Here is a 13,002-nt window from a genome sequence, read left to right as displayed (position 1 = left end):
GCCAAAGCCGCGAATACCGCCGTATATGTTCAAAACTGATGCCCTCATCAAGCATTGGATTCCAAAACTCCCACAAAAATGTTCACTACAAAGAAACCTGATGTCTCTCATTTTAGAATTTTTGGAAGTCCCGTATATTTTCATGTGCCGAAAGAGAAAAGAAACAAATTGGGTGCATCTGGAAAGAAGGGAATCTTCGTGGGCTATAGCGAAACTTCTAAGGGCTATAGAATCTATGTGGCTGGTGAAAGGGAAGGTGAAATAAGTAATGGTGTCACCTTTGACAAAGATATGGCTCTTAGCAAGGTTGACAATCTTCCTATTCTGAGGAAAGATAAAGAAGCTGACACCAGGAAGCTAGATGAGAAGGAAGATGAGACAATGCCCGATGTGGAAGAACCTATGGATCCTATTAATCCCCCTTCGCAAGAGCCTTCCTCTTCTAGGAAAAGGCCCTCATGGCTTATGGGGACACTTGATGATGCCGAAGGACATATTACACCCAGAGGGACTTTCCATGAAAGTAAGAAGCCGACCAAGTATCAGGGATACTTGACCATTATGAGCACCATCATTCAAAATGAGCCTTCATCGTTTGAAGAAGCCGTGAAACATCAAGTATGGAAGGATTCTATGAATGAGGAATACTTGTCCATCATGAAGAATGATGTCTGGGATGTGGTCCCCGACCCTAGGACAAAACAGTTGTCACCTCCAAGTGGCTTTACAAAATAAAGCATGGAGCTGATGGGACTGCTGAAAAATATAAGGCTCGCTTTGTTGCTCAAGGCTTCTCTCAAAAGGAAGGTGTAGATTATGATGAGATATTTGCACCCGTTGCTCGATACGCCACCATTCGCTTGATCATAGCCCTTGTTGCTTCGCAAGGATGGAACCTACATCAGATGGATGTCAAGACCGCATCCTTGCATGGTTCGATTAAAGAGGAAGTCTATGTGGAGCAACTCGAGGGGTTTGAGATTCATAATCGGGAATCTCACGTATGCAGGTTGAAGAAAGCTCTCTATGGGCTGAAACAAGCACCCCAAGCTTGGTATGAGAGGATCGATAGCTACTTGATGAAGCTGGGATTCACTAGGAGTGAAGCCGATCCAAACCTTTACTTTAAGGTTGAGGATGATAAGCCTCTCATACTGGTGCTGTATGTTGACGACCTCTTCTTGACAGGTGCAGACCCTCTCATTCACAAATGTAAGAGGGAGTTGGCTTCTGAATTTGAGATGAAGGACCTAGGACTGATGCACTATTTCCTAGGGCTAGAGGTCTGGCAGAAGCCAGGAGAGATTTTCCTATCTCAAGGAAAATACGTGGTGAAGATATTGGAGAGATTCAGTATGGTGGACTGCAAGCCTGTGACTACCTTGATGGAGCTTAACTTCAAGAAGTTATGCGGTAGTGTTGTCGGACCTGCTTTGGGAAATGCTACTGAGTATCGTCAACTCATAGGAGCATTGATGTTCTTGGTGAACTCCTGTCCGGATATATGTTTTGCAGTCAACATGTTGAGCCAATATATGGTTGAGCCTCATCACTCACATTGGATTGGTGCCAAGAATCTTCTAAGATATCTTCGAGGCACAATCACTCATGGGTTGAGATACACTGTCGGAGATGTGAGGCTACATGGATATTTCGATGTTGATTAGGCAAGCAGTGTGGTGGACTGAAAGAGCACTTTCGGGTGTTGTTTCTCTTTGGGTTTTGTCTCGATCTCCTAGATGAGCAGCAAGCAGAAGTCGGTGGCTTTGAGCACCGCTGAGGTAGAGTACATTGTTGCAAGTATGGCCTCCTGTGAGGCTATCTGGTTGAGGAAGCTCTTCAGTGCGCTGTTTGGACATACGTTGGATACTACTGTGATCCTCTGTGACAACCAGAGTGGGATTCGTTATCTGAGAATCTTGTATTTCATGATTGCTTCAAGCACATTGATATCAGGTACCACTTTATTCGGGATATGGTACAACGAGGAGTAATAAGGCTCCATCATATTGGGATAGATGAGCAGGTCGCCGACATTCTGATGAAGCCCTTGGGAAAGGTCAAATTCTTGACTTTCCGAGAACGACTAGGAGTCATTGAGATACCCTCTTATGAGGGTCCTGTATGATGCATACATTGAGCTCTGGGAGCTCCGAGGGGCTTGGGGTACTTCTTGGAGTGACGAGCGACCATAGGGTGACTCACCCTCCCCTAGTGGTGTGTTGTGTACAGGGTAAATGGTTCAGCCTTCCTCTGTGATAACCCGTGGCGACATGTAGGCAAGATGAGTGGTTCATCCTTCTCTCGCCGAGACATCCTACCCATGCAGTCTGGGACTCATGGGAAGTACCTATCATCTGGCCAATCAGTAGGGAAATGAGGATAGGGCTATTTTGGGCTGCCTATGTTTGCTGTTGAAGACCGAGTTCTTCAAGGTTGACTTGAGGTCAAATTGGGAGTTGTTGACTAGCTTTGAATTTGTTGGTTAGTGTTGTATTGCTGTTGATATAAAATCACAGAATTGTGATATTGTACTATCTCTCTCTCTCTGCTGAATTATTGAAGCATATAAAAGAATTGATCAAAGGGTTTCCCCACATTGGGGTTTGTCCCTGGCTAGCTGCCACATCGTGTGTCTCTTGTCTTGGCTTGTCTTTTATCGATTTTATTTATGTTATATCAACATCTTACTTATATTTAATGTGATTGCTATACTGAGAACTGACATTGGGCTAATAAGAAGAAATTGAAGTAAATTGCTCTAAGCATAGAACATACCATAATTTAACAATTTATAAACATGGCAAAAGTGACGATCATGAATGATCAAATGTAAACGCCCAAAACTTTAACATGCAATATATTCTAGCAATTAAATATCGTGAAGAATTATGAAAATTAATTGCTAAGCAATGATTCTAGATTTAAAATGATTTTCTTCAATAACCTAGATCTAGAAAAATTTATCTTTCCCCTATAGTCAATGATTTTAAAACTTAATTGCACTTGGCAATAGAGAAATCACTACCACAAAATTTAAAATTTTACACTTAAAACAAAAGACACCAAGGAACTTTAGATTAGAATTTTAATTATCCTGTAGGTAAATTTAATGTGCTAAGCTTATGAGGCAAATTTAATGTGGCAATTAAATTTCTAAATGTGACCAAAAATAAAAATCAAAAGTACTTAATTAAATTTAAATTTTTATGGGCCATAGGCCACATAAAAATTAAAAAATTTTAAATGTGAAAGCTTAGATTCCCCTTTTGATTTATTTCATTCAATTTCAAAGTCACCATTTTTTTTTTTAATATTTTAATTTTTTTAAATATATATATATATATATATATATATATATATATATATATATATTTTTTTTTTTTTGTGTGAATAAAAAAAAAATCAAAACACAAAGTCATAAGTAAAAATAAAAATAGAAAAAAATTGTAAAAAATAAAATAAAATCTAACAATTTGAAAAGTAAATAAAATGAAATCGAATTTTATAAACCTAAACCTAACTCATGCAAAACATAAAACAAAATGAAACAAAGAAAAAAAGGTCTAATGTTTGTTGTGTGTGCAGTGCAAGTCGACGAAGGAAGGGAGAAGAGGAGCTCGACGACAGATGGGAGGGAGAAGCTGAAGGCGGTAACGTGCAGGTTTATGAGGAGAAGTAGTCGTAGAGAAAGGTTTGCAGCAGTGGCAACGCAGATCGATGGAGCAGGGACGTGAGGAAGAAATGGCAGTGGGCAAGCAGCAGATGGCTAAGTGAACTTGGGCAGCACGCAGGAGAGAAGAGGATGAGGGAAAGGGGACGTGGAAGAGCAGGGAGCTCGAGTAGTAGAAGAAAGAGGGTTTAGGCAATGAGGGATGGAGCCACAGAAAAGAAAGGTAGCTTGACGACGACAGAGGAGAAGAAAGACGCAGGTAAAGCGGAGAGGGTTTTGCAGGCAGTGGAGAAGATAAATGTTTCAAAATTTGCTGTGAGAAGGAGAAGATTGCAACGAAAAACGGAAAACCCTAGGCAACAAATTTTTTTTCGAATTTTTTCCAGAGAAAAAACGCAGCAACAACATAAAACAAAACGTAGCAAAGAGGAGCTGCAATTTTTAAGGAGATTCAAGGCAAAGGATGGAAAAATATGGTAGCCCAAGAAACCCTTAAACAATTTCCAGAAATTTAAGTTAAACCAATATATTTCTGCTTCAGATTTCCTTTCAGGAGGAAGTCATAAAATCCACAGATTTAAATTTTCAAGCCCTCGAACTATAAAAATAATGCATTTACAAAATGATATTGAGGCTAGATCTTACTCTCCAGGGCCTAGATCTGGCTCCAATCAAAAATCTTCTTTCAGATTCGCAGCTGCAAAAAAGAAAAGAAAAACAAAACACTCAAAACGATATATACAATGATAAAAAGAAAACCCAACAACCCAGTTAAATAATTACAATAATTACAAGCTAAAGGCTCTAAGTAGCCAGACCTATCATTTTGCCACACAATTTTTTTTTTAAAAGGCGGTGCTAACTCGAAACCCTCATGCATCACAAAAAAAAACATTATGATAATCCCAGAGCTAATTTAGCTGGGTTCTTCAGAAAAATATGGATTGGGAGTTGGCTAGTCTAACTAAAAACTTCCCCTAATGCCTGAGGATCTAAAATTAAGATTTCCCTGCAAAATTCAATCCAACCATGAAAAATAGAGCGAGAAAATAATACTAAAATTCAGTCAAATAGAGATACCTGCTATTACGTTCAAAATTTGAATTATTATTCAAACCCCAGCGATTGAGCAAGATACCTGTACTCAAATCACTCTTCAGAAGTTAGCATCAATGGCTTTAGAAAAAATTAAGCATGAAAATAACATATCTTACAGTATTCCCATGAAGAGTAACACCAATAGAATTTAACCCCAAAGTCTTTCTTTATTATACATAAAAAAGATTACACCAGAGCTTCTTGTTAAGCACACGACTCAGAGATCGGATGGATAGACTGACAAATGACTTCCTATTTAAAGATAAATCATCCATTGTCTAGTTTGAGTGATCCTTGTCAAATCAATTTCGACCGTTGATGAAGATAAAAATTTATTTTAATCTCATCTGTCGAAATATTTAAATATTTGGGGAAATTCGAAATTTTTAATTAAATGCATTTTAATTAACTCAAAAATAGAATTTTTGAGTTAATTTCCCAAAAAAATTGACTTTGACTTAATCCCCAGGGATCAAAGGTTTAAAATTTAGCTAAATAGTTAATTTACCTTAGTTCCAGGACCTTTTAAAATTTAATCTTTTAGGACCGACGAATTTTGCCTTTGGAGAACTAAATATACCTAGGACCTAGAATTAATTAAATTTCTGGCTTGGGATTTTAATTAATTTTTGGCCAAAAAATTTAATTAATTAATCTATGAGGGATACATTATTTTTCCAACCCTCAAGACACTTTACATCGCGATTTTCATTTTTTTACATCGTAAGGGGGAAAACCCTTTTGTAATAGACCCTCACGGACTACCTATTTCTACGACACAAATATAATCCAGCAGACCAAGTAATTTGTAATAAAAGAATCTAACCAAACAGTTAGGATAATTCCCAAATCACTTTTACATATACTCGATTTAGAGCATTAGGACTCACCTAAGATTGTAACGACAAAATCCATTCCAGCTTTGGGGTAAGACTGGAGGGAAAAACTCTACTGACCATCTGAGAATGAATCGGTGAGATGAAAAACCTCCTAGAATGGAGATCGTCACTAGAAAAGTAGGCTTACCTAGGTCATTACATACGTGACACAGTTCTGCTAAGATTATTGACGTCATATACATGCATAATGGGTTTACATAACATCTTGGAAATCAGGCTGATGATGATAGCTGGACAACATTGACACATAGATTAGGCACTATCCCTTTTGCGAAAAAAGGGGGTGTACTGCGATGGGTCGTTGACACGTGGTCAACAAATCTAATTAAGTGATTTCTAGGCGGAATTTCCAGAAACAATTTCTGGGTTTGGAGATCTCATGTATTCTAGCCTTTCCACAAACTTTCATGGCTAGAACACATATGATGCTACAAAAACTAACAGATCGTGTGAGTTTCTAGAGAATTTTTACATTTCTCAATTAATATTGACTAATTAAACAATTTTCCTAAGTTTAGACTTAGGAAATATTTAAAAAATTTGTTAATAATCTAATTGAGACATTTCTAGTTGGAATTTCCAGAAACGATTTCTGGGTTTTGGAGGCCTAATGTTTCTTAGTTTCTCCTCAATGTCTCGAGACTAGAACACCATCTGATGCTAGAAAAACTAACACTCCCTCTTAGCGAGGAAGTGTTATAGCACTGGACCGCTCCAACACCCTGTTTCTGCATCACTGTCTATACACTACTGATGTCTGACCACTGTGACTGCCTGCGACTGCCCACCAACTACTGTGCAACTCTAATGCTGCATATGTGTTACTGCTATATTGCTGCCAACTCTGCATCTGCACTGCAACTCCCTCTTAATTGTTGCTGCTACTACTGCAATTGAGAAGCATCTAAAATATTGAATCAATTGTGTCTCTACGCTACATCAGTCTCCTGAGCATCTAACTGCTACTAGCCTTTGCACTTACCACTGGGAATTTGTGCTGCTGTTGACTCTGCTACTGAGCCTTCGGCTCTGCTATCGACACTCCTCTATGCTCCTTAGCATCTGATTGCAACTAGTCTGCTACTATCACTTTGGAATTTGACTGCATCATTGACATTGATACACTCCGCTACTGAACACTGTGGGCCCCTGTAGCAAGGTAATGATCCATGAGGAAGACATCTCAATGCACCCTACCCAAATTTGTGCAACTCTGGGACTATAAATCCATATCGCCCCACCTCTCTCCTGGAGGTATAGCTGCAAACATGGCGAAATATTCCTCCAACTTGGAGGACAACTTGTCTATCGCTGCGGATGATGTCACCTAGTTCTGCTTCTCCTGCTTGTCCTTCTTCCTGAGAGAATACTGAGTACTGTAGTGGCCAAACTCACCACACTTGAAGAACTTGACCTTAGATAGGTCCTTCTTCTTCTTCTTCTCCCCCTGTCTCTGACTAGGACCCTTTGATGCAAGGGCCACGTTCTCCTCTTCCTTCTCACCCTTATTGTTGCTTTTGTTGATGGAGCTCTTTACTAGAGCTCTCCTCATCTCCTCCTGCTACAGATATGATCACATCCTATCCCACTTTGGTAACGTGTCTCGTCCCAAGATGCTTTGGACAAAGACTTGTCATTCCTCTGAGACATTGTTTAGGGCCAAACACACAAGCTCTATAGGTTGAGGTGCTTCCCCAATGGCTGCTAGCTGATCCCATATTTCCTGATTTCTGGTAAGGAAGGGATCTATGCCTTCACCCTTTTGCATCCTAATGTTTCTCAACTTTACTTGCAGGAACATCTTCCGCTGCTTAGAAGGATTCTGATATAGCTGAGCGAGAGTATCCCACATCTCCTTGGCCATCCAAGATCATCCGCTTTACCTTTGCCATCTCTTTGATGTATTCCTTCAGCTGATCCACATCATTTGGTACTGCCACATTTTCTGCATAGGTCTAGGCTAGATTCATCTAGTAGGAAGGACATCCTAGCTTTCGAGATGACATAGTTAGAGGCTCCCTCCAATCTATCCTGATCCCTAAGCCCAACTGTGGCCATCTCTGAAATTGAAACGAATATCTCCCTCTTCCTACTCGACTGTTGAATCTGCTATTCACACTCCCCTTGAAGTGAGAAAAATATGCTTGCAGCTACTATTGACTGCAACTGGAAATCTGGATTTCTAAACTAGAAACCCTCTAAAAATCCTCTCTGTGTGTGCACTTTCTCTTCCACCCGATGCTAATTCTGCTTTAGCAACTGCTGCAAAACCCTTCTATGACCAAACAAGAAATCTGCTCGGCGAAAATATTGAGCTGCTACTCCCTCTGTCTGCTAGAATCACTCAATCTGGCAAGTTAGATTTTTCTGCAACCTGCACTGAAAAAGTCAAATTGCCTAGTAATTCGCACCGCCTGGCTAGGCATTGTGCAAACTCGAAAAATCCGTCCTACTGCTCCCTCTAAACAACAAATTTTCCTCTTCTGCTTCTGAGCTTCCTCGTCTATCAAAATCACTCTGATACCATGTGAAAATTTCACTACTGAAATTTTATTGCAGCAACTGGAATTAATTCCTACAAATGTTAATTAATTTAGCAGTTTATTACTTACAACAACAACAAATTAAGCACACTGCAATCTTCACAAATAAAAATATTACAGAAGATAAACTGGAAACTAAGAAAATACTGGCACACACACAAAATATGACACTGTTACTTTTGGACAAAAATCCCTAGAAAAACCCAACTTGGGAAAACCATTGCAGCAGCTGAGGGTTTTTATTATTAAGCAGCACTGAGAAATTCTGAGTACAATAAATACTGCCAAACTGGTGAGTCTATCCATAAGAAATACTGGCATAAATTATCTAAGGAATTTTACCCTCTTTGAGCAATCTCGACACTTGACTGCCTCTAAAAAGCTATCTGTCCAAGCAACTCTGCATAGGCCCTGCGTCATCCTAGCGCAATTCCTCACACGCTCTCCCTGAATTAGCTGCCAATCTAGTTGTCTTGCCTGCTGCTGATTGGGAAAATGCTTCTCTAGCCCTCGAGAAAACTTTCCCGGCCTCTGGAACTGAAAAAGTTTTCCTCTTCAGTTGGATCGAATTGCTCTTCTAAAGCAACTGCGTAGTCCCTGTGCTGTTTCCTGGAGAAAAATTCGGCCTCCTCTTTCTGACTCTTTGAAATTGAAAAGCTTCCTCCAGACTCACTGTTTTTTCCCTTCTCTGTCTCTGCTTCCGTACTTTGGCTTGAACTCATCCAGCAACTACTGTTGCTCTCCGGAAAATCGAACTGCACAAGGAAATCGAGCTCAAGTCTGTTCCTCCATCTACCCATCGACTTCTTCTTATAATCTCACCATGAGACTCCAATGACCAAGATTAAAACTTAATCAATGGATGAGACTATTTCCTAGTCGATCCGTATGAGTTTCTAGATAATTCTCACATTTCTCAATTAATGCTGATTAATTAACTAGTTTTCTTAAGTTTAGACTTGGGAAATATTTAAAAAATTGGTTAATAATCTAATTGAGACATTTCTAGGTGGAATTTCCAGAAACGTTTTCTGAGTTTTAGAGTCATAGTGTTTCTTAGCCTCTCCACAAAGTCTTGAGACTAGAACACCATCCATTGTTACAAAAACTAACAACCTACTTCTCGTTGAAAAAAAAACAAATGCACTTTAAAGCACTGGAAGATCCCCTCCTTGGAATGACAATTCATAGTGTTTCTTAGCCTCTCCACAAAGTCTCGAGAGAAGAACACCATCTGATGGTACAAAAAATAACAACCTAGGTCTTGTTGAAGAAAAACAAATGCACTTTAAAGCATAGTACCTATAATGTTGATGCCTACCATATACTTGATCTTCATGCCCTATGAGTCTTACAGGTAGTCAGAATATAAAACAGCTACCATATCATCCAGAAGATGAATGGAACTATAAACAATGACGATAAAGAAACTAATATCAAACCATTCCATGCTTACTCTTGTGGATGAGATCGTACTAGCGGTGGATCCAGCAACCCTAGGCCTTCTGACTGTACCAGAGACACAGTATTGATCAATACTTTGCTTTAATTTGTAAACTGTCGTGCCATCCAACAGTGCAGCTATACAATTGAAAACTTTTCGTGTATAAAGCCTCATGAAACAGCTATGGCATCCATGATACAAAGGGCATCATAAGAGAAATGGCCCTTTCAACATCTTGAATTTCAAATGCAGTTATGAATGAAATAAGTGCTATTTCATGTTGTTCTGAGGACAATATGCGGTGAAAGTTTGATTGAAGAGATTGTAATCAATGATTTTATTTTTTTGTTTTAATTTTACTATATGCTTTTCAGAAGCAGGGAATCACAGTTGGAATCATAATTTTGAACAAGGTTCTCGTGTTTTATAGGTTTAGATGCATGAACTGTCAAATATTAGGCAAATCGTGATTATGAAGCAAAAGTGTCATATTTGTGAGAAATTTGGTTGATTAACTCATATGGCTTTTGATTTAAAAGGTAAATTCGTAGCCTATGCTTAATATTAGCTTTGAAATAGGATATGAATTCCGAAGCTTTTATATAGATCAATGTTTACCTGTATCATTGCCACTTACGCTTTGACTGTGTTGTTCTTTTTAGGTGGGTCGTTTACATTGCCTTCTGCCACATTGGGAAGAAGCGACAATTGATTTCATGCGTAGTGGAGGATACAAAGTTGCTACTCGTGTAAAAGAGGTTTGAACAAATGCATTATTTATTATGCACTGAGGTTAACAACTGCGTAGATACAAATGTCAGACTAAAACGAAACATACCATATCATGTTTAACAAGTATTGGAAATTAAGTCTTTCAATTTAAAGCTTTAGGAAGTGTAAGCTCTCTATCACACAGAAGACTAGTATTGTATAGCTTCTCTAGAATTTTTGTCCACACTGAGGTTGAATTTATATCATTGGTTGTAACATGCTCCCAGTAATACTGTCAAGTTTACAGGTGCAAAAGAAGACTCTTGTGATTTGGGGTGAGAATGACAAGATCGTTAGCAAGGAATATGCACAGGTAAGTTAGTCTCTTCATTATGCAAATTAGTTTGTCTTTCAAAGTGCAATATATTACTGAATAATGACCTTTAATTGCAACAGAGATTGCAGAACGATATACAAGAATCAAATTTGCAGTACATTAGCGAATGTGGCCATATTCCTCATGTTGAGAAGCCAGACATAGTTGCAAATATAATTATAGAGTTTCTGAAGGGCACGGATGCAAAATGCTTAAAGCATGAAACGTAGCATATTACTAATGTTCTTCTCAAATTGAGTCCTTTAGTGTCCAATTTTTGAGTTTATGGTCTCTTTCCTTTGTAAAAACCTAATCTGAACAAGGTGGTGTGGTGGTATAGAATCTAATGTAAAAGATGCTTCACTATATTCAGGAAGGCTTTCAACGAAACTCGACGTAATTTACCCTACGGGTAGCCTGGTAAACATTTCATTAAACTTTACTACAGAAATAGTTCTATAAGAGCCTCCTAATAAAATATGCAGTGATGTAATTTTTTCCTATAACATAACATGCTTTTTTGGTAATAAGGATATGATGAAAAGAAATCCATTCTACTCCACCTAAGTTAAACCTTTTTTACTTAAAGAATTAGATTGTGTTTATCATCAATGCTTGGCAGGATATATAGATTAAACTTTTGGAAGAATATAAGATATGATGGACAGAAGATTTCATAAAGAGTGGAAAGCATTCAACAACTATTGAAGATCATGGGTTAATTTTAATAACTTATCACTAAAAAGGCATTTTACAACAAAAAAAATGGCATTTTACTAACAGTTGAAAATGAAACAAAAAAAGCCACAGGGTGTCTAGTTCCTGCTCTGTACCTGTGTATGATGCAGCCAAAGAATATCATACTGCAGAGGAAGCATAAGATTTTGTTGCATACTGGTGAAACTAAAAGCAAAAACTGCACTAGTTTTGCTTGATTCACTGCAAATATAACTCTTTAGGAAAGATTCAAAGGAATGTCCAAAGTCTCTGTGAACCTGTCTTTGGAAGATTTTTCTGAGCCAAAAGGTGGAAATATAAACTTACCATGACCACTTTTAGGATAGTCTTATTTTAGTAGGCTTACCAACCAACGTGCATGACTATGGTGGGCAGCTACCTATGAATGGCTTCATTAAGCATGAACTCTGATAGGGAGATGGCCTTGATTCTCCCGATAATAAGGTAAGGTCCCTTACCTAGGAAGTGAGCCTTGCTCCTTGTCAGTGACTTTGTTTGAGGGAGAGGGAGTCTTTCTTGGCAAACAATAAGCACTTGTATACGAAGAATTTAATGCTCTATATAGTATATACTGGGGTGTAAATCGTTGGATCTAAACTTACCTGAGTGTACATGCTAGCATGCAGAGAATTAGATGCTCTATAACTGCGAATGTGTACATGGCAGTATACATAATATTAAATGATCTATATTTAGGTGGTGATTTCTTTTTGTCTTTGCCTTTCCATAACAGGTACAGATGCCAAAGTGATGGTCTTCACATGAAGCCAAGGCAGTGTGGTGATCACTTGTCAACTAAGGTTAATTCTATGCTATGCAGAAAGTTAAGGTTTTGTGGAACTAAGATAGTTTATAGCGATCACATGTCAAGTTGAGGCCAATGTTCTGAGTCCTGACAAGTCTCTTGAGAAAACAAGGTCCCAAATACTAAAAGATCCTCAAGCCTTGCCTTCTCATCACCAAACAGGAACACAACATAACTAGTCCATTCCATAGCTTCCCTATGCACACAAACAAGGTACATGAAGAACCTTATAGCTCATTTCAACTTTTAATTTATTTTTCCACAATATACTTCAAAACTATTACAGGAAAACATGCTTCAATCTCACAATTATTCATAGCTAATAATCAACACACTTAAACCATACTTCTCACTCATCACTCATACATATTGAGTAACCAAACATAACAACATTCATCAAGCTTGAGCATTCGAGATCATTTCATTAAAAATGAATAAATACACTTGTGTCACTTTAAGCTTTGTTGGAAATTGAACAAGGGACAACCACTTTCTGCCCGACCATAGGATCGGCTAAACTGCAGTTTTCTTGTAGCTAGCCACCTCCAGCCAAATCTGATGCCTTAAAAGAAAGATTCACCCAGGCATTAACAAGTTTTAAATTAGGGTAGAGGACATGGAGGCCACTCTCCTTCACAGACATAAACCAATATGTTGCCTTTCAACCATTGAGCTGGGGTCTGTTAATGCTCACTTTATTGCCACAATGGAACTG

At 38.4% G+C, this 13,002-nt stretch overlaps 1 protein-coding gene across 1 annotated transcript in view; it reads left to right on the top strand.

Annotated features, from left to right (window-relative positions):
• Positions 1 to 11,260, top strand: part of LOC149140453 (alpha/beta-Hydrolases superfamily protein) — a 316,859-nt gene extending 305,599 nt beyond the window's left edge. The window contains exons 8-10 of the mRNA XM_089446544.1: positions 10,320 to 10,415; positions 10,676 to 10,741; positions 10,825 to 11,260. Coding sequence (XP_089302670.1) covers positions 10,320 to 10,415; positions 10,676 to 10,741; positions 10,825 to 10,974 — 312 coding nt within the window. The 3' untranslated portion in view covers positions 10,975 to 11,260. The remainder of the gene's footprint in view (positions 1 to 10,319; positions 10,416 to 10,675; positions 10,742 to 10,824) is intronic.
• Positions 11,261 to 13,002: the final 1,742 nt, after the last annotated feature.

This window comes from Pinus tabuliformis, chromosome X (assembly GCF_031772625.1).
Source record: "Pinus tabuliformis cultivar Carrire ecotype Pingquan chromosome X, CPIR1, whole genome shotgun sequence".
Lineage (NCBI taxonomy): Eukaryota > Viridiplantae > Streptophyta > Pinopsida > Pinales > Pinaceae > Pinus > Pinus tabuliformis.
The sequence above is the reverse complement of the archived record's forward strand: the minus strand, read 5'-3'. Positions and strand labels throughout refer to the sequence as shown.